Here is a 20,950-nt window from a genome sequence, read left to right as displayed (position 1 = left end):
GATATGGTTCTTGCTGGTCCATACATTAAGGGATAGAGCGATTGTTTGGTATGTAGTCGCAAGCTCTTCTTTCAACTTAGCACGTTGTAAGTTGAAGTCTTCTAGAAGACGCTATCGAAGTATATATCGAGAGGTAAATGGGAGTGAAATCCCTGGTATATCCTTGAATAATTGCTGAAATTCTGGGGACTCAATGACTATGAATGGTTATTTACTGCTAATAACCCAACGAAGAAGATTATTCTCAAGAAGTTGTTGAGCTATAATCTTTCCCTTCTTTCCCTAGAGACTAATAAGATTAGGCTTCGGAGCTGGATCAGGGATGGAAACAGTAGGTGGTAGAACACCATGCTTCTCTTTCAAATGATGCCGAATATTGGTGGTAGAGCCATGCCGTTTAGAGTCCGTTGTAGACCAGTTGCATTGTGTCCCATCTTCATTGGTGATAGCACAACAAATCTCTCGATCAGTGACCTTTTTCCTTTGACTCCTCTTCTCGATCCATTCGTTCGGAATATTTCTTATCAAGAGATGTCTCCACATCCAATCATTCTTTTGGCGTGGATTCGAGCTTAGCGAACTTGTGGCTGGTTGCTAGGAGGCGGATTCTGAAGGTAAAACTTCATCGAAAGATTCAAGAAGAGAATCGATCTTGGTACCGATTGCTGATTGACTATCGCCAAAGGGTGGGGAGGATGGGACCGGCTCTTCCTGGCTAGAAATCTAGTCTTCAGGTCCATCATTCAAAGCGAAGTAGTCTAGATGGTTCCCACGGGTTTGCATGGTTGAAGTATGAGGGATAGAAAGGGTGAAGTTGGAACTCATTACCTATACTAATGATGATATTTAGAAAAGTCTGCCTACTAGTCCTAATTTGGTTAATTTCAAATGACATGTGATAGTCTGCCGATAATTATCGTATCGACGAATATTCGCGAATACGATATTCGCAACTCAAAAACCTCGCCGATAATTATCGGATATCGTATCGACAACTCAAAAGCCTTGCCGATATTTATCGGCAGCGATAAGATAACCGATAATATCGGCAATTTCGAATATTCGCAACAGCCCTAGGGAGGGCAAAGGTCCACAGAGTCTGCTGCCTTAGTACTAAATAGGGTACTTTGTAAATGATTATGAAACAGAATACCGCCACTCACCGCTCTGAGTCCAGACTTGAAGTGAACCTTTAGCTTGGTTTTTTCTCTTCCCTAACGAATCGAATTCACTTCCATTGAGCCTACTAGTTCTACCCGTAGTCTCAACAAGTTGGTCTCGAATCAAAGCTTTACTAATATTGCATCAATCAGTCGGTAGTTACGAGTTATCACCTAGTGAATGGCCATTTAGTTGTTGGCCGAAGCTTCTTATATTATTCATGGTTCGGGTTATATGTTGAATTTAGTGGCCATTCATTTGAAATTAGAGAAGAACACAAAATATCACTTCTCCCGCCGATAAATTCTCTCTAACAAAGTCTCGAACAATTCCATTTTCAGGCCTTGACTCTCATCGACGCGGGCAATCTTCCGCCTCAACTCCGCCACCGTCCGCTCCTCAAACTCACGATACACACCCTCCAACCCCAAAATACCATACAATTCCTTGACAGTCCTTTCACAAACCTCATCATCACGTCCGTAATTCTCCTCCAAGACCGTTCTCTGCTCCGCTGAACAACTTAGCAAAGCCTGATTCACCAACCACGAGCATTTGTTATCGCGAATATCGGTGCCAATTTTGCCTAGAACGGCTGGATCTCCAAACACATCCAAGTAGTCGTCCTGTGCTTGGAAATACTTACCCATTGGGATCAGGATAGACTTGGCTTGGATGAGATTTTGGGGGGTTGCAGTATTGGCGTAAAGGAGGGCGAGGGCCACGGGAAGGTAAAACGTGTAGTAGGCCGTTTTGTAGGTTACTATCTGGGTGTACTTGGATAGGGTGAAGCGATTGAGGTCATTAATCGTTTGTGAAGACGCTGGAGGTGCGGTGAGCATGTCGAACGTTTGGCCAAGTTCGATTTGGAGGGTAGTTTCGTGGAGTAGTTCCATAATGTCGACCTATATACCCAGATATTAGTGTAAGATACTTTTTTATGATGTAAAGTCCTCTCACATAAGCTGGATGATCCCGAAAATACCGTTTCAGCAACAAGTAGATAGCGCTCTCGAGCATCGCCGCGTCGTTGACAGCCATCATCCCCACTCCGGGCACCCGGTACCAGCAGGACTTGCCGCGGCGGGTGATGGAGGCGTCCATTATATCGTCGAGAACCAGCATCATCGCTTGTAGGAGCTCCACCATCCAACCGAGGACGGAGGCCTGGAAGGTTTCATTGGGAGTGAGGGACCGATCGAACAAAAGCCGGGCTGTGTTGACGACTGTGCAACCGCGGTTACACTTTCCGCCGGTTGTATTGTGGATTAAAGACTTTCAAAGTGTGAACTTTTGTTAATAGTTGAATATTAGGAAGGGGAAAAGAAGATGAACCTTTTCGAACCATTCCCATACTTCTATGGGGAGCTGATACTCCTCCAGGCAGTGATGGCGGATAGTGTCGATAATCACTGAGAAGACGGCGTTGAAATCAATCTCAGTTTGAGAGGAAGGATTACAAGGAAATGAAATCATCGTAGACTGTGACTACCTAGGTATTGATATGATTAAGGAAAGAGGATACGCCGAGAGGAGTTGATGTGATATATATTTACTACTATTTCTACCGATTGAGCTACAGTTAAAAGCCGAGTCGGATTCTGTATCCATCATACCATTGGCCGAGAATCAAGATAATAATTTCAATACGAATCAAACCGACTCCGCCGCTGGGATCTGGGCGATAGCGCTGGCGACAGCTCAGCCTGTATCTGTCCAAACCGCCGGTAACACTGCGGCAAAAAGTAGGATGTGATATCTAACTCACCGTCCTTGAAGGCAAATGCAAAGAACGCTTGCAGACCTCGACAAGTGCGTAGCTCGTTCTCCGACACCATACCATGGACCACGTTGAGATAAGCCTGCCCATCCTCCCCCTGGCCACGACGCTTCAGAAAGCCTATCATAGCCTGGATGGCATCCAGATCGCTCTTCGAATGCCTGCTAACATCTACTTGCATCTTGACGTGGGGGAAAGGGTACTTGGGATGGATGTCAAAGTAAAAGGTTACGCCACTAGTGTTGACATTCTTGTTATTGCTGCTGTTGTAGGCGTCACTCAGGCCCACATCATTGATATTGCTAAGGGGAGGCTCCAACTCGGTTGGGTAGTCAGCCGCCAGACCCTTAATCCCATACCAAAGTTCCTTCAGTTGCGCTAGGGACTGAGGTGATTCCGGCTTCCGCCCCCCGAGAGCCATGACGGCTGCGAAGTGGTTGAAGGCAAGGGTGTCTGTGGTTACGTATACCTTAAAGCGCGAAGTAGCAGCAGCGCAGCAGTCAATCGCGGTGGTGCCAAGGATAGTGAGATGTCGGCCATGCAGATCGTTCTCAAGGAAGTCACGCACCATGTTGAGGCCATCCAGCGAGGCGGTGGCGCCGTAAGCATCGCATAGCGCTTGTGGAAAAATAGTATTCAGCAGTTGCGGGACCTGCGATGGCGCCCGGGTCATGAGGCCTGCCATAACTTCGATGGTGTGAGAGTCTGGTGCACACTGCAATCCCACTAGCATCGATGAGCCCGCCGCCTGCCGTGTGGGTTCATCCGTCAACACTGGCCGCAGGTGGGCGGCAAACCTCCATGCCAGTGGCAGTTCAACCCCGGAGAGGATCTCGGACAGATGGTTCAGCATCTCCTTAGCTGCGTACTCATGCAGAGGGTCTGCCGTTGTCCCTGTCAATGGGCCCATCGCCTCGACGTAATGGCGGATTAACGGCTTGCTGCCGGGCCCCGTACCCCAGCGCCAGCTGTATCCGATCGGTGAACCATCGCCAATCCCTGGCGCTACGCGACTATGGAAATTTGGGTTCGAGGATGTGGGCTTGAGACCCAGTCGCGGTACAACCACAAAGCGGTAGAAAAGCAGTAGTTCTACCTGTCGGGACTCCGGGTAACAGGCTTCATACATCATCAGGGCAAAATGGCGCCCAGTCGTCTTCCACCAGAACGAGTGGTTCTCATCTCCTTGGGGCAGAAATCGGGTCACTTGATCAAAGATGCAGAGAGGTGCCCTTGCAAGTTGTGCGCTTTCCTTAAGGGGCGAGAAGAGAGGACTCGAGTCTATAGGGGACGCCGTAGAATCAACGGATTGGGACATAGTGATCAGGGTTCTATGAAGCTCAACAGCGTCCACTATAATAATGCGCCATAATAACAAACATAGAACATAGATATACAAGTCACCATATCACAGTGGCAAAGGATTCGGAACTTAGCCCTCCACAGTTTGACTCGGACTTTAGAACCCCAAATGGTCCATACGCTAACATCTCGAGTTCGGAGACTGTATCGGATTTTGAGCTGAGGTAATATACAGACAATTTCCCCTTGTGGATAGAAGCCGGAGCGGAATTTGACCGACTTCTTGCAGCGAACCTATCGACTAGCCTTAGAATAATGCTGTATCAGACGGAACGCTGAATCCATGCAGCGTGTTATTTACTGTGGGATATAAGAGAGATAGGAGTAATAATTTAATGATGACAAAAACATAGATGAAGGGTTCATTAAAAAGATCTCAAATAGATAGTTTGAGGAGACTAAGATTTTATATATATAGAATGGAGTAAGTAGAAGGGAATCTGAATTTTCCCTTAAAAGGTACTTTATTGGTGACCTCACGCGGCTAAGTGGAGAAAGAAGAGTGTAGTTTAGCCATAACGGGTCACCTGTCGCTGTGATCGTAGAAAGTAGCGTCAGATGGGGGCCCGTTCGCGCTCCCTGGTAGGAGGCAATGTGTCTGTATTATAGTAGATTCTATGTACAGAGGGGAGGCGGGAGGGACAAAATGGAGACTTGACTGCGCAAGAGATGACGAACTACCTGTGTAGGCAAGCAAATGACTCTCGTGAGGCAAGAACTGACTCTCGTGGGGCAGTCAGAGGGGGAGGTCCTCAGTAATGTCGGTGTGTCAATGGTTAGAATACCGCCTACCATTTGTAGCTTAGCTTACTGCATACTGCCTATTTATTACTGCCGGATTGATGCCTTACGCACTTTCTAACTAACAACAATACTCTCGTCTTTACCATTCCGGACCGCTTTCCGTATTCAATTGACACGGTGTAGACATCACGTGAGGCTGCAGGCATTGTGAGGCAACCCCAATGAAACTACTCTCTATAAGAAATCAGATATATTTTCTAAGGGTATGATATGGTTAGTGATGTCGAAGATGGAACTATGGTATTGGAAGGAACGAGTGTTATTCTGGGAGAGTCTTGTAACTTCATTATACGGGGGGGAGGTGCTGTCAAAAAATTCTGATGAGCCGATTTAAGTGGTCAACGACCGATAAAATGATGGACTTAGTCCAGAATATTGCCGTTAAACGTGCCGCACTTGCGGATGGGCCGCTCGCTAGGGATGTTTGACTTGTTTTCGGGGCTTTGTTTAATATCATTGGTAGCATTTCCGGCCTTTACCAGCAAACGGACCCGAAGATTATATTTGTTCTATTGGTCAGAGCGTCGGCCCTTAACGGGTGATCCGGTCCCTAATTGAAATCGCGCGCCCCGATTGGCTACATAACGGGACCAGCAAGATCACAGAAGTATATATAATTATTGACACAGTTTGAACATATCATCCATCCCATGCGATCTAAATTCGAATTGATACCGACAAGATGAGAAAAAATACGGAATCAAGCACGTCTGATGATGGCTTGGATGAGAAAAAAGACCTTGAAGCAGCCAAACCCACAACTCCAACTGAGTCTTGTCTTGATACCAACACCAATGCCAATAAAGACCTAAATCTTGTGACTTGGAGTGGACCGGATGATCCAGAGAACCCAAAGAATTGGCCAAAAAGTGTGAAGTGGAAGAATACCTGCGTTATCTCCCTTTTCGTTTTTATCTCTCCAGTCTCGTCATCCATGATTGCCCCTGCAATGGAAGATCTTGGTAAGGCCCTGGGGATGCACTCTAGTTTTGAGACATATATGTCTATGGCTATATTTATCCTCGCATACGCTATTGGCCCTATCGCTTTTGGTCCATGCTCAGAGCTCTATGGTCGTGTGCGTCTACTTCAGATTAGCAACCTGTGGTACCTAGCCTGGAATTTAGGATGTGGTTTTGCCCAGACAAAGTCTCAGCTCTTTGCTTTCCGCTTTCTCGCGGGGATTGGTGGTAGTGCTCCGCTGGCAATTGGAGGAGGTTCTATAAGGTTATTTAATAACAAAATCCCTGAGATATATTATAATGTATACTCACCATTCTTCTAGTGACATGTGGAGCGCTGAAGAGCGTGGCAAGGCCATGGGTGTCTACACTCTTGGTCCAATTCTCGGACCTGTTGTCGGGCCTATTGCGGGTGGCTTTATTGCCCAGTACTCAACTTGGCGCTGGGTCTTCTGGTCAACCTCTGCAGCCGCTGTTGTGATCCAAATTGCTGGGTTTATCTGGCTGCGTGAGTGTCATGCGCCAACGATCCTACGCAGAAGATACGATGCTCTCCTCAAGAAAACGGGCAATAACAAGTTATATACCGGAGAAAAGATAGAGCCGCTTGCTTATAAGCTTCTACATGCTTTTCAGAGGCCGGTGATTCTTTTTACAACACAGCCTATCGTCTTATGCATGGCAATTTTTCTGGCTTACCTCTTTGGTGTCACATACCTCTTAGTTGCGACTTTCCCAGAAGTATGGACAGGGGCTTATCATGAAAGTTCCAGCATTGGCGGACTTAACTACTTATCTGTTGCCATTGGGTCGTTCGCCGGCCTCTTCTTCAACCTTAAGCTAGTCGACCGAATCTATAAGACCCTCAAGGCGCGGAATAATAATATTGGAAAGCCCGAGTACCGCATGCCATCATTAGCTGTGGGCTCTATCATTACCACTATTGGTCTCTTTTGGTATGGATGGAGTATTGGAAATACGCACTGGATCATGCCTAACATTGGGGCGTTGCTTTTCACCGCAGGTACAATTTCCTGCCTGCAAGGCACGCAGACTTATATTGTTGACAGCTACGAAACCCATGCCGCTAGTGCTATGGCGGCTTGCGCCATCTTACGCAGTCTATGTGGCTTCGGGTTTCCGCTATTCGCTCCCTACATGTATTTGTCTCTAGGCTACGGCTGGGGTACGAGCGTACTAGCATTCATTACGATGGCTATTGGCTGGTCAGCACCTTTTGTCTTCTATTTGTATGGCCCAAAGCTCCGTGCTTTGTCTAGATATGCCGCTGGTTAGTCAGGAGTGAGTTGTGAGGCGTGAGAGATGTAATTACCTTTTGGTACCGAATCGAGTCAATCGACTTTCTGAGAATTTGTGGTAATACTCTTTTCTCGATAGAGAGCGTATCTAAGCACTTGTTGGAATAAAGATCTGCTGACATACTGAGATCATGTGATCTCGGTATGGCAGCTACTATATCTTCATCCATCCTAGCATTTTAGAATGACACTTCACTTTTACCCAATATGCATACACCTATTATATACGTACAGAAACGATATCAATAGCTGTCTGCTTCGGTAATAACTTAGTCAACCGACAGCACTGCTTATTTCATGGCTACTCTTTTAATTGCGCTGAAATGGATTTCACTGCTTTGTACTAATAGATATGTAATTGGAATAAAAGCCTCAAAAACAAAGCTACCAGCGAACAAGTTGAATACCTAGATATATAGATCTATAGCTACCTAGCTCCATATAATGGATGGACTGAAATCGCTTTTCAAGACCTTTCAAAGTTCATACTCATGCTCACTGGAATATCACAGCTATATTACAGGGCTCTGATATCCGAGAGAGGGTATGGCATAGGTAGTCAGCAGACTTGCTCAATAGCTATTGATACTGATACTGATAGGTTTTGATAGGTACCAAGGTAGATTAAGACACTTGAAATCTTATAATAACCATAGTACCTAGGAGTATGATTTCGTAAAAAGAATCCATGCTACTTTAACCGACTAGATATCTGCATTATATAAATTCGTTGAGAAACAAAACTTGGAAGTTCTAGGGTCTTGTTGAATTATCATTTCATATTTTTCAAGCTGCATAATTTTGTTGGTCGACGGAAAGTGAGTCGAAATACCGCATTTTTCGGATTCTAATGGGGGTTAAAATCCGACCAGGCAGAACCCGAAGACTTATCAAACTTATCTAGGTATGGATGAAACCTCCAACCCATTTTAGGAAGCTATTTGATTCGATTGATTTTTTGGAAAATTCTTACTCCTGACAAGAATTTCGATTACATTCGTGCACAAGTGCTCTTTGTCCTTTAGAAGCTCAATTTAGTCTTGCCTACCCTTATTGAGCCAATATATTGCAGTCATGGCGATCAATTACATCAAAAATTTTGATTTTTCACTCGCCGCTCAATATCTCACTGTCACCTGGGTAGTGTACATTATCGCAGGGGTCTTCTACAATCTCTTCTTTCACCCATTGACCAATGTTCCGGGACCAATTTACTGCAAGATCAGCAAGATTCCATGGGTAAGTACCCTGCCCACTAAGAAGTCACGGAATATTAATGACCTGAAATAGGACTATTGGCAATGGACTGGTCGCCTTCCTCAGAAGACTGCCAAAGTCCATGCCAAATATGGAGAAATCGTTAGAATTGGCCCTAACGAGCTTAGTTTTACCAATAATGCAGCGTGGAACGACATCTTTGGAAAAATTCCTGGACGAGCACAGTGGCCACGCCATCCAAAGCGAGTCCCCCAGGGTAAGAATGGGCCCAAGAGCCTCATGAATACTGCCGGAAGCGAGCATGCTCGCTTCCGTCGACTGTTGAGCCATGCCTTTTCCGAGAAAGGTCTCCAGGAGCAACAGGGGCTCATAACCAAGTATATCGACCTATTTATCAGGAGAGTGGACGAGTTTGCGCGTGAGAGACAGTCAATTGATATTACTAAATGGTTCGTTTAAGTTTTTTAACGCATCAGAACTATCTGCTGACTTTTCATGACCAGGTTCGTCATGGTGGGATTCGATATTATCAGTGACCTGGGCTGGAGTGAGCCATTCAACTGCGTTGAAAATGGAGAGGTTCATGAATGGGTAATATAATGCCATTTCCCCCGCTAGAATTCGTGCTCACCAAACATTCGGGTCAGATCAAAACCTTTGCGGAAACCGCCTTTGACACGCAGCTTAAGTTCTTACTTCGCGAGCACCACCTGATGTTTTTGGCTCCGTATATCATCCCCATGAAACTGCAACTCGCCCGCCTCGCTAATTTCAAGTATGCCCTCGCGCGGGTGGATGATCGTATCAAACAAGGTGGCATCCGTGGTGATTTCTGGGATCAAATCACCATAAAGAGTGCCGAGAATAACGTGGGAGGCGAGGGTCTTACTAAAGAAGAAATGGTGGTTGCTGCTGTAACACTCGTTGGAACAGGTTCACATACCATTTCTACACTTCTTACTGGGCTAACTTACTTCCTCGGGACCAACCCTCATGCGATGAAAAAGCTCCTTAACGAAATCCGCGAGTCTTTCGTCTCACCTGAGGAGATCAACTTTGTAACTATCCACAAGTTAAAATACCAGACAGCTTGCCTCAATGAGACTATGCGTTTATACCCGCCTGTTATCACCATGCTCTGGCGCACTCCGCCCACAGGCGGCGGCCATGCCGCTGGCATCTTCATCCCGGAGGGTGTAAGTAGTATACACATCTGGTCACCATCTACCAAAAATCCACAAAGCTGATCTATTTTTCAACAGACAGGGTGTAACATGTCATTCTTTGGCATCGCGCATAATCCCGACTATTTCACACGACCCCTTGAATTTTGCCCTGAGCGCTTCCTGCCCGACCCGCCAGCCGAATTTCTCGATGACAACCATGAGGCATATCACCCATTCAGTCTAGGGGCGTTTAGTGTGAGTCAATATTCCCGAATCGGTCTGTTGTTGATGCTCATCAAATCCAACTTACGCAGTGTCTGGGTCAAAATCTCGCTAATGCCGAGGCCCGTTTAATTATTACCAAGCTACTATGGCATTTTGACTTTGAGCTGGACAGAAACGTTGACAAGGATTGGCTGGATCAAAAGTCGTATGCTGTCTTCGTCAAAAAAGATCTCCATGTGAGATTTAGCCCGAGACCCAGTGTCGACCTTAGCCCTGTCTCTACTCTCAAGGCTGATAGCAGCAACGGCCACAAGCAGTGAGGTTCGAGAATTCTCACAAAATAATATGCACGAAAAACTTTGGTTGATCGTAAACCTGGCATATAGTAAATTGATAACGAGTGATGGGATTATAGGTTCTTTCAATTGATACTTTCTTCAAATTCCGTCCGTATCGGTACAAGGGCAAATTTCTACTATTTGATATTAGTCTCTATATATAATCCATCAAGTAGGCTACTAGACGTACTATCATACTTAGAGCTAGTTACCTTCGAACATGAATTCCTTCTCAGCCTAAGATTTCTGAATTTGCCAAGATTATCGAGAATGGAACCTTGGAATAGAAGTATGAAACATCATCGGACCTTGAATTAGATTTAGACATGCATTAGCTCTGAGATATCGTCGTCAGCAAATTCAGTTACACCTATTCGAAATCGCTATTGAAGGTGCCTACATGCAATTTAGTCCGATATGCCAATGTATCCCTAATTCAACTAAATAGGATGAAGCGTATCTACCTTGGTACCTTGGAACTTGCTTGAGCTAACGGGTTTTGTATGCACACTCCAATAAACCATTGAAAGCACTCCAGAGCTATTTCGACTAGCGCGGGCATTGCTCCAATCGGATTTTGCATGAAGCATGGCTGTCATCGGAATTTATCTCTATGTCAAAACCCGTGGAAGGTCCCTAAAGCATATCGATCTATTACTATATACCACTGAAAACAGACATTTTTGAATATTTATATATAAGACCAGGGATTCATAATAAGTTGCCTAAGAGGTAGCTTTACGCATCCAATACAGATCAAGCCAACATCAGACTACTGCTGTCAATCTACTGTTATCATCCATAAACATGTTGCATGCTAAAGCCCAGCCGACTTTGCTCTATTTTGGCAACGAACTTCCAAATGACGATGTAAATGAGCTGTTCCGCCACCTACTGCAGCATAGCAAAGACCGACGGTTTCGACTCCTAAATGCATACCTGGAAGAATCAACGTTGATTTTGCAAGACGAAATCGCCAAACTTCCACATAATGTCAAGAGTAGGGTACCATACTTTGACAACATTGTCACCTTGTCTGAGCAGGGATATTTGCGGGAGCTGGGCCTTGGGGCAGCCATGGAAAGCGCTTTTCTTCTCATCTTGCAGCTAGGCTTGTTCATCGGGTAAGTATGGCTAGTCCGTCCTTTTTCACATCGATACTGACTCAGTAGACACCATGAAGCTTCCGACAGCGAGTTGGATATCCTAAAGAATCAGACGACGGCATCTGGCTTGAGCGTTGGTCTATTCTCTGGAGCTGCTATAGCACTATCTAGCACTCTCGCAGAAGTTGTGAAAAATGGAGCTGAATGCTTAAGAGTATCATTTAGACTCGGTGCCTACGTGAACCAATTCTCTAGTAAGCTAGAGGCGCCTCAGACGGATAGCACACTTCAAAGCTGGGCACATGTCGTGACGGGTCTGACGGAGGAGGCCGTAAGAAACGAGTTGATGCGAGTCAATGAAGATCTGGCAAATCCAGAGCTCTCCAAAGTATTTATCAGTGCCGCAGATAAATCTTCCGTGAGCATCAGTGGGCCGCCATCGCGCATCAAGTCAGCCTTCTTGAAGTCAAGCGAGTTGCGATACTCCAAGTCTCTGGCCCTACCTGTTTACGACGGCCTCTGTCACGCGACACATATCTACAACCAAGATGACGTCCATGCTGTCTTGGATATCACGAGCTCCGTAATTCCCGCCTCACGCCCGCTGCGAATACCCGTCATTTCATCGCGAACGGGGATGCCGTTTACTGCCACCACTGCAGGAGAACTATTACCCGAAATCGTCACAGAATTGATTTCGGGTACCATCTATCTAGACCAAGTGTTGGCGGGCATTCTACGTCACATTGGAGCGGTCCCGGGGTTGCAGACATGTCGGATCAATTCCTTCCGCACCTCAATCATCTTCAAGGGTATTCTTGAAGCTATTGCGACAGAATTTCCTGAGCTAACCATTGAGAAGAATGATTTAGTAGAGTGGGTGTTTAAAGATTTTGGTCCTCGGCGTCGTACTAACCCATCTAACTCTAAGCTAGCTATCGTCGGCATGGCATGCCGCATGCCCGGTGGAGGCAATAGTCTCGAGGAATTTTGGGAGTTGCTCGAACAAGGTCGTGATGCATGCACTACGGTCCCACCGGATCGATTTGACTTGAAAACACACTATGATCCCACGGGCAAGACAGAAAACGCTGCACAGACGCCTTATGGGAACTTCATTGACCGGCCGGGTTACTTCGACGCCAGGTTCTTTGCGATGTCTCCTAAAGAGGTACTTATTCTGGCTAAATCTGCAAACATTATCTGGCTAAATTTTTCTTTCACATCTTAGGCGGAGCAGACTGACCCAATGCAAAGACTAGCTTTAACTACGGCATATGAGGCTATGGAGATGGCAGGTCTTGTCATCGGACGCACTCCATCCACGCGCCGTGAGAGAATCGGCAGCTTTTATGGCCAAGCCAGCGACGACTGGCGCGAGCTGAACGCATCGCAAAATATCGGCACCTATGCCGTACCTGGCGGAGAGCGCGCCTTCATCGCCGGCCGCATTAACTACTTCTTCAAACTTGCCGGCATGTGCATGTGTATCGACACTGCATGCTCTAGTTCCATGGCTGCGGTTCATACGGCCTGCATGGCCCTCTGGGCAGGTGAAGTCGACGTCGCATTGGCAGGCGGTGTCAATATTATCACGGACCCAGATAACTACGCTGGCCTTTCCAACGCACATTTCCTCTCCAAGTCTGGGCAATGTAAGGTTTGGGATAAAGACGCGGACGGATATTGCCGCGCAGAAGGTATCGGCTCAATTGTCATAAAACGGCTAGAGGATGCTGAGGCCGACAACGATAACATCCTGGCTGTCATACTATCGGCTTCAACGAACCACTCTGCAGACGCAGTCTCTATCACACATCCCCACGCTGGTCACCAGAGGGACAACTATCGCCATGTTTTACGCAAGGCTGGTGTGAATCCATTGGACGTGAGCTTTATTGAGCTGCATGGCACAGGTACCCAGGCAGGCGATGCTATTGAGTCTGAGTCTGTCATAGAAGTGTTTGCACCTCTTAAGCCGCGCCGTCGCAATGATCAAAAGCTGCATCTCGGCGCTGTGAAGAGTAATATTGGTCATGGAGAAGCTGCTGCCGGCATCTCCTCGCTGATAAAAATGCTACTCATGTTCCAGAAAAATGCTATCCCTCCTCATATTGGCATCAAGACCAAGATCAACCCGCTGCTGCCTAAGGATATGGACAGACGTAACGCCGGACTGACCTTCCAGACAACGGCATGGCCCAGGAATGTTGGAAAGAAACGTACGTCTATCATCAACTCATTTGGGGCCCACAGTGGTAATACGACGCTGCTTCTCGAAGATGCCCCAGAGCGACATAGAAGCCGCGTCTCCCCCAAGAGCGCAGATGGACATAGTTTTCATGCAATAACCATTTCAGCTAAGAGCAAGGAGTCACTTACGGGGAACCTTAAAAACCTCCTCGCCTATATTGATCGGCATACTGACACTGATCTGGGTGATCTGTCGTATACCACGTGTGCACGACGCACACACCACAATCTCCGCATCGCCACAACAGTGTCCAGTGTTTCTGGGCTGCAAAATTTCCTTCGTTTGTCGATTAAAAATGATGTCACAGCTAATTTGAAGTCGGTTCCATCCAATACACCGTCTGTTGTGCTCACATTTACCGGTCAGGGGGCGTTCGACCATGGTATTTGCCAGGAGTTGTTCGACGCATTTCCTGCCTTTCACACCCAGGTGTTGCAGCTAGACCAAATTGTCCGGCGATTAGGCTTCCCCTCGGTTGTACCCGCTCTCACCGGGAGAACTGGCGATAATGAGGTAATTTCTCTGGCTACCAGCCAGCTTAGTATCGTGGTTCTCGAGATTGCCCTCGCCCATTTCTGGGCTTCACTTGGCGTTCGTCCCAGCGCAGTCATCGGTCACAGCCTCGGCGAGTATGCAGCTTTTGCAGTCGCCGGAGTTCTCTCTGCAGCGGATGTTCTTTATCTGGTCGGTCGCCGTGCATATATCACCGAGCAACGCTGCATTCCGTATAGTCATGCCATGTTGTCAGTGACAGCGTCTCCAGACGAGATTGAACGAGTTCTGAGGAGAGCCCCTGAGACATCTAGTATAGATTACGAGGTGTCTTGCCAGAATACCCCTAATGATACCGTCATCGGTGGAACTAAAGTACACATCGAAACTATTAGGACGGTGCTCGTAGTGAACAGCTACAAATGCATCTTGCTAGATGTCCCATTTGCATACCATACATCTCAAATGGATGGAGTGGTTGAAGATCTGGAGATGTTGGCGAAGAACATGCCATTTAATGCGCCTAGTGTCCCTTTTCTATCTACCATGCTTGGCACGGCTGTTTTTGACGGCAAGACAATCAATGCAAAATACCTTCACCAGCAAACCCGCGGCACGGTCAATTTTGCGGCCACCGTTGAGGCTGCCCATGAACTAGGTCTTGTTGACGACAAGACAGTATGGATGGACCTCGGTCCGCATCCGGTCTGTATCAGCTTCATCCACAAAATTTCTCCTCAGTCTAGGATTGCGTCGTCGTGCCGCCGCAATGAGGAAAACCTCTCAACTGTCATAAAAAGCCTTGTGACGCTACATCTAGCCGGTGTCACGCCGTTTTGGAACGAGTTCTTTAGGCCCAATGAATCAGCCTACTCACTGCTCAATCTACCCAAATACAGCTGGAACGAGGTTAACTACTGGATTCCTTACTTGGGAACTTGGACACTCGACAAAGCACTTCTCAAGTACAACATCAAATCTGGGAGTGCAAAAGCCCCTGCAACTCTCCCGTCCACTGGACTGAGGACATCCACAATTCACCAGATCACGACTGAGACAATTGAAGCAACGACAGCTACACTACATACCCTTTCGGATATGCAGGTGCCGGAGTTTCGCGCCGCTATCTACGGACATACCATGAACAACTGCGGTGTTGCCACCTCATCCATATGGACTGACATGGCGCTGTCAGTGGGCGAATACCTGTATCGCAAGCTAATACCGGGGATCCAGAAGGTACATATGAACGTTTGTGACTTAGAGGTTCTGCACGCTCAGGTCGCCAGCAAAATCGAGGGCTGCTCGCAGCCTCTTGCGCTCGAAGCGCATCTAAATCTCGACACGCAGTATATGTCGCTGGCATGGTATAAGGTGAGGGCGGAATCGGGGGAATGCGAACAGGAGTGGTTTGCATCAGCCGGTGTGCGCTTCGAAAACCCCAACGCTTGGATATCTGAGTGGAATCGTACAGCGCATCTGGTCTTAGGGCGTATCGAGACGCTACAGCGCCTGGCAGCTGACGGGGTGGCTAACCGCATATCCAAAAGAATGGCCTACTCACTGTTTAAGAACGTGGTCGATTACTCGGACCAGTACCGCGGCATTGATAGCGTTATTATGCACGAATATGAAGCTGTGGCCAATATTACGCTCATTCCAGATCGTCACGGCTCCTGGCATACGCCTCCACATTGGATCGATAGTATCTGTCACCTACCGGGATTGATCATGAACGGCAGTGACGCATCTAACACACAAGATTTCTTCTACGTCACACCTGGTAGCGGCAGTTTCCGCTTGCTGAAGCCATTAGAACCAGGCTCAAAATACACTAGTTATATCCGGATGTTCCCCCTTTCCGCGGAGGCTGGTAATATGCACGCGGGCGACGTGTATATCTTCCAAGAGGATACTATTGTCGGTGTCCTATCCCAAATCCGCTTCCGGCGCGTGCCGCGCTTGTTGATGAGTCGTTTCTTTTCCGCTCCAGATGCTTCTCACACTGCCACGAGTCACCCGCAGGTGGTGCCCAAGCAAAGTTTGAACCCAGCAAGCGCAAGTAAGCCGCAACCAGCATCACAGCAAGTGACTGGTAATATACACAGTCATAAAATCACCCCTAGTGGTGTCAAAGTGAGGCATGTAGCGGCTACCGCACCAGTCATCACCCATGATCACACACATGGGCCGGTGAATGGCGCTGCGAGCGACAGTGAGAGTGGCCCTACTGATGCCGCCTCTAGCAGCCATTCTACAGCCGATACCTCATCCCCACCTCCAGAGGACGAGGAAAACCACGACTTGGGCGTGGTGGCAGAGTGTATCAAGATTCTTGCGCGTGAAACGAATTTGGAGATGAGCGAGCTGACGGCGGACGCCACATTTGCGCAGCTCGGTGTTGATTCTCTCTTGTCATTAGTGTTATCAGAGAAGTTCCGTGGCGAGTTGGGTATTGATGTCAAGAGTTCGCTGTTTCTGGAGTGTCCGACTGTGGGGGAGATGAAGGAGTGGATCGATCAAAATTGTTGAGTAGACATGGCTTATGTTCATTTCATTTCCCTTTACTCTGTTGTGCCTACGATCGAATGAGATATATTCTGCTCTTTTGGTCAAGTATGCCGTTAGTATTGTATGGTGTATGGTGACACACTGTGAGCTAGTAAAAAGGGTCGCATTAAAACTATTTACAGTCGCGTCTCATTCATTACATCTTACCATATACGTCCTTAAATTCTACCCTCTGCTATGGATATCACGAAATGCCCATCCTATTGATGATTTTGATATCAACAAGCAAAAGCGGGAAAGCCTTTGTAATCCTCTCTTCGCAATAATTGGGATGAGTTTTTTCTATTTCTCTCTAATTGGTAGTCAATCTCTCAAATTAATACTCTAACTGGCAACCAGTTTTCTTCTTCTCTTATAGGGCTCGGCACGAATAATATTCGCACTTATTTCAGGTTATTCGTATTCGCATTTACGATCGGTGCGATTATTCGCGAATATTCGCAGTTTTCTGCCACCGCCTAGTTATACTAGTCTCTATTAGTTCTAGTTATTTAAACATAATTTTATCATATGATGGTCTTTTTTCTCTTACTACTCTAACATTACAACATGAGTGATAATCAACGCCTGATGAAGCTGATCCTAGTGATCGGATTCTGTCTGAATATGGGAAGTCGAATCATCCGTCCTGATTGGACGGGCGGTTCAAGGACTCCTATTGGATGCAGCCCTATTTAAGTGGGGCAGTAGTAGTTAGAATCAACACTTCTTACCATCCTTACAACTGCAGTTAATGTTACTACACGTGTAAGAGGAGTCACATTTTACGACAGATTCTTCAGTCATCCTAAATAGATGATTCATCAGGGGATATCTTTATACGTACGCCACATTTCCTTAGACGTACGCTACATTAACGGATAATAGTTATTATTTTTTGGGATAATAGTTATTCCATAATACTGCCAGAGTTATTGGCAGAATTAAACTGGTGCCTGAACTGGCCTCAAAACCTAAATAACTAATAATCCGTAAATGTGGCGTACGTATAAAGATAGGGTTGGACTACGTTTACCCCCCCCCCCCCCCTTTCACTACATTTAATATTTAATGTAAGATTCTGCGTCCCAATTAGGTAAATTGAACCGCTGCATCCCGCTGGTTCAGCTTTAACGTAAAAGAATTCCATTTGCAGGCCCTTCAAAGAACCGTGCATTAACTGACATGAGATGCTTTCTGATTTAAAAAGGTTAATTTTGCCGCCCAGATGTTACGTTACGTCCAAAGTGTTGTAAGAAACGATTACCTATTAATCAAACTAATTATACATTGGTAGAGGGTGAAGAAGGAAAACAATTGAAACTCCAAGGCTTTAAGTTGATAATCAGAGCTTGGTTGTGCATATAAATTTGGGAGTATAATAGTCAATTGAAACTCATATTTCAAGGCACAACACTCGAAGGTTCCACTCTTGGAAGGTTGCAAACAACTTTGAAAACTCGAGCTTTTAGATTTACAATATTAAACCTGGATAAAATTCTATATTCGATGATTATGCATACTTAATATGTGACAGGTCGTGGTTGACCGATCTTTCAATCATCCGATCCCAAAATTACCCTGTTCATTCCAAATCTTGAACACTCTCTCAGATGGATATAGACTGCTGCTCCTATTCAGCCCCTGGAATGACGGCTCGTAAGTTGCGTTTCAAAGTCGAAGCCAATGATATTTCAAGCTCCCAAATGAGAGGACATGACATCCCAAAATACTTCAACCAGGCATGTAGTTACCACCGTTGATTGGAGCAAATACTATTCACAAGAGATCCTATTTAATTTTAACAGCATTTCAGCCCCAACAAAGCTCACATTATGCCTATTCAGTCCCCTGGGCAGCTTCCAAGGTTGAAAGTGGCAGGTGGAGAGACATATAAAATGTACCTACATCCCACAGAGTGGAACATCAAAACAAGATTCTCCTAAAAACCTCAGGGACCTCAACAATATGATGAGACTCAGTCTTCTTGCGATGACTACATTGGCATTAACGTCTATTGCTAGCCCAGCACCTGTCTTAAGGTCCATAACATGCCAAGCAAGAGATACGTCTACGATTGAAGCTGTCCAGGCTATTGAAGATGCTGTTGGATTCATTGACTGGCTGGACATCATGTTCATCAGTCTGCCGAACGGTGAAACAAAATGGCTCGATGCTTTATGGGAAGTAGTCTTCCCTCAAGGTGGATCATCCCCTCTTAACGACTGCGGCACGATTAACGGTCAATGCCCAATTGAAAGTCTGTGCTCTAATTACCCTAATGAAATGTCATATTGGGTTTTCCATGAGACTGACGCTCTTGTGAGCAAGGTCAATATTGTACACAGCACACTAGAGTGGAATGGTTGGCTTGATAGCCTCACCATTGACCAGATCAGCGAAGACTTTTCTTCTCCTCCCCCGAGTACACAGGCCACTCAGTGGCTCTCTGCTGCCTTTTCCATGGCCGGTGGCATTGCTACTGGGGTCGGGATTGGTGCTCCTCTCGAAGGGATGATTGGGTTTGCTGCTGCAGGATTCACAGCTGTCAGTCTTTCAGCTGACAACGGCGCTATGGTCGACACACTCTCTCTCGAAGCCACTCTGCGAAACATGTCCAAGGCTGCTGGTAATTACGTTGCAACCATGCTGTCGGATGCGACGGGGAATGGTGATGCTAGCGCTCTTCCTGTTTATACCGATACGACATATTCTCACGCCACTTCAAGATTCCTTTACGATAGCTGGATTCTTCTTGATAATGATAGTGCTAATGGCTCTTTCACTAATGCCATTGGGAACTTTTCCGCAAATATAGTGAGCTTGCGCCAAGTTTATTGCTATCTTTCTCTTGACCTCTGATATTGACCCACGTTTAATGATAGGAAAAGGTACTAGTTGATCAAGGAATGAAGTCAGTCTGGTATGTCCTTATCGGCGAAGATATCTCAGAATCGGACTGCGACATGACCGGTGCGTACTGGCTGCAAGCTAGTTCTGATACTTCCCGGTGCTTCTACTTGACCAGGACGAGTGATGACGGTTACTGCAAGGATGATGATCCTTCAACGGTATAGATTCACACACGACATTTGAAATATAGCGCGTGCTGATGATTTAAAAGTGCCTCGACTATGATTGGGAATCACCATATAATGGCGGGATGGATACCGACATATATACGAAGTTGACCTCGACATATGGGTTTGACTTGCAGGTAAATCAATCGTATCATACAAAGCCTGAAACATTTCTGATTAATTTTCATTAGGAATATTACACTTCCCTTATTGATTGCAAAAACAATGGTAATGGTACGGTTGATCTCTCAGCGAACACAAACAACATTCCAAGATGCTTTTATAGCCTCTATACCCGTGGTGGAACCTGGAAGTCTCGATCTCAATTATTTGATAACGACCAAACCTATCTCTCACTTAGCGACACATTCTAAGGTCTTGAGATTTTTGTGAAACTTTGACGGTGCCCGCCCATGGAAAGTCATGTAAAATAACAAGTCGGACACTGAGACATAAGGTGGGAGATGAAAGTATCTAGGTAGATGCTCATATGCATGAGGGAGGTATCGATTAAACTAATATTTTATAAAGCTTAATGTTTTACTCTCAATATGACTATTAAAGCATTTCATCCACTCTCATTACATATCAGAGTGAAAAAATCTTGCATTACTACTCTCCTCGCGTTTTTATCAAGCTCAAAGCCAAATTTAATAGATAAAGCATCAAGTTCAAATTCAAAGTCATGATTGAGAGAACAAGATTAAGACTCGGAGAGAAGTGTAGTAAAATCATCCCAATCATCATGATAAAAAGAACGCTTCCGTTTTTTTTTCTGTATTCCTACCTAAGGCTACCTTATTAAGATCAAATTGATCAGCAGAGAGCTGCCTATGGCAATTTGAGCAGTAACAACTGGTAGTTGAGTCTATTGAATCCAGGGTTGGTAGAGAAGAAATGAATACGGATACGCGGACGCGCGAACGCGCAAGTAAAAAATTAGTTAATCCCCCGCACGACGCTAAAGCAGCGCTCACCCATTGTTCACTTGCAATCTATATAATCCTGAGTATGGAGGAAAATAGCACATACGACCACAGGGTGTGGAGAACAGGGCTTCCCGTCCGCTCAGCCGTACTTAAGCCACATGTACAACGCGCTGAATACTTGGGTGAGTTCTTCGCACCCGGCTC

General features: G+C 46.1%; 6 protein-coding genes across 6 annotated transcripts; 4 read left to right on the top strand and 2 right to left on the bottom strand.

The window, feature by feature from the left end:
• Window positions 1-1,445: 1,445 nt before the first annotated feature.
• N7495_001736 (FPP/GGPP synthase family protein) lies at window positions 1,446-2,637 on the bottom strand (the record flags this gene model as incomplete). The annotated part of the gene is made up of 3 exons (XM_057204406.1): window positions 1,446-2,066; window positions 2,122-2,436; window positions 2,497-2,637. 3 exons carry the CDS (start codon window positions 2,635-2,637, stop codon window positions 1,446-1,448), a joined length of 1,077 nt encoding a protein of 358 aa, XP_057068479.1.
• Window positions 2,638-2,804: 167 nt separating this feature from the next.
• nscD (prenyltransferase nscD) lies at window positions 2,805-4,259 on the bottom strand (the record flags this gene model as incomplete). Its single annotated transcript, XM_057204405.1, has 1 exon — window positions 2,805-4,259. The coding sequence occupies one exon, from the start codon at window positions 4,257-4,259 to the stop codon at window positions 2,805-2,807; it is 1,455 nt and encodes a 484-aa protein (XP_057068478.1).
• A 1,530-nt stretch (window positions 4,260-5,789) lies between these two features.
• On the top strand, window positions 5,790-7,365 carry N7495_001734 (MFS transporter; the record flags this gene model as incomplete). The annotated part of the gene is made up of 2 exons (XM_057204404.1): window positions 5,790-6,334; window positions 6,393-7,365. The coding sequence occupies 2 exons, from the start codon at window positions 5,790-5,792 to the stop codon at window positions 7,363-7,365; spliced, it is 1,518 nt and encodes a 505-aa protein (XP_057068477.1).
• A 1,097-nt stretch (window positions 7,366-8,462) lies between these two features.
• N7495_001733 (cytochrome P450) lies at window positions 8,463-10,317 on the top strand (the record flags this gene model as incomplete). Its single annotated transcript, XM_057204403.1, has 6 exons — window positions 8,463-8,627; window positions 8,679-9,055; window positions 9,110-9,197; window positions 9,254-9,802; window positions 9,869-10,027; window positions 10,087-10,317. 6 exons carry the CDS (start codon window positions 8,463-8,465, stop codon window positions 10,315-10,317), a joined length of 1,569 nt encoding a protein of 522 aa, XP_057068476.1.
• Window positions 10,318-11,142: 825 nt separating this feature from the next.
• nscA (non-reducing polyketide synthase nscA) lies at window positions 11,143-16,719 on the top strand (the record flags this gene model as incomplete). Its single annotated transcript, XM_057204402.1, has 3 exons — window positions 11,143-11,459; window positions 11,508-12,612; window positions 12,673-16,719. The coding sequence occupies 3 exons, from the start codon at window positions 11,143-11,145 to the stop codon at window positions 16,717-16,719; spliced, it is 5,469 nt and encodes a 1,822-aa protein (XP_057068475.1).
• Window positions 16,720-18,705: 1,986 nt separating this feature from the next.
• Window positions 18,706-19,599, top strand: N7495_001731 (uncharacterized protein; the record flags this gene model as incomplete). Its single annotated transcript, XM_057204401.1, has 1 exon — window positions 18,706-19,599. The coding sequence occupies one exon, from the start codon at window positions 18,706-18,708 to the stop codon at window positions 19,597-19,599; it is 894 nt and encodes a 297-aa protein (XP_057068474.1).
• Between the last annotated feature and the right edge of the window lie 1,351 nt (window positions 19,600-20,950).

The sequence above is a fragment of the Penicillium taxi genome (genome assembly GCF_028828555.1).
Source record: "Penicillium taxi strain IBT 34144 chromosome Unknown utg000001l_segment0_segment0, whole genome shotgun sequence".
Classification (NCBI taxonomy): Eukaryota; Fungi; Ascomycota; class Eurotiomycetes; order Eurotiales; family Aspergillaceae; genus Penicillium; species Penicillium taxi.
The sequence above is the reverse complement of the archived record's forward strand: the minus strand, read 5'-3'. Positions and strand labels throughout refer to the sequence as shown.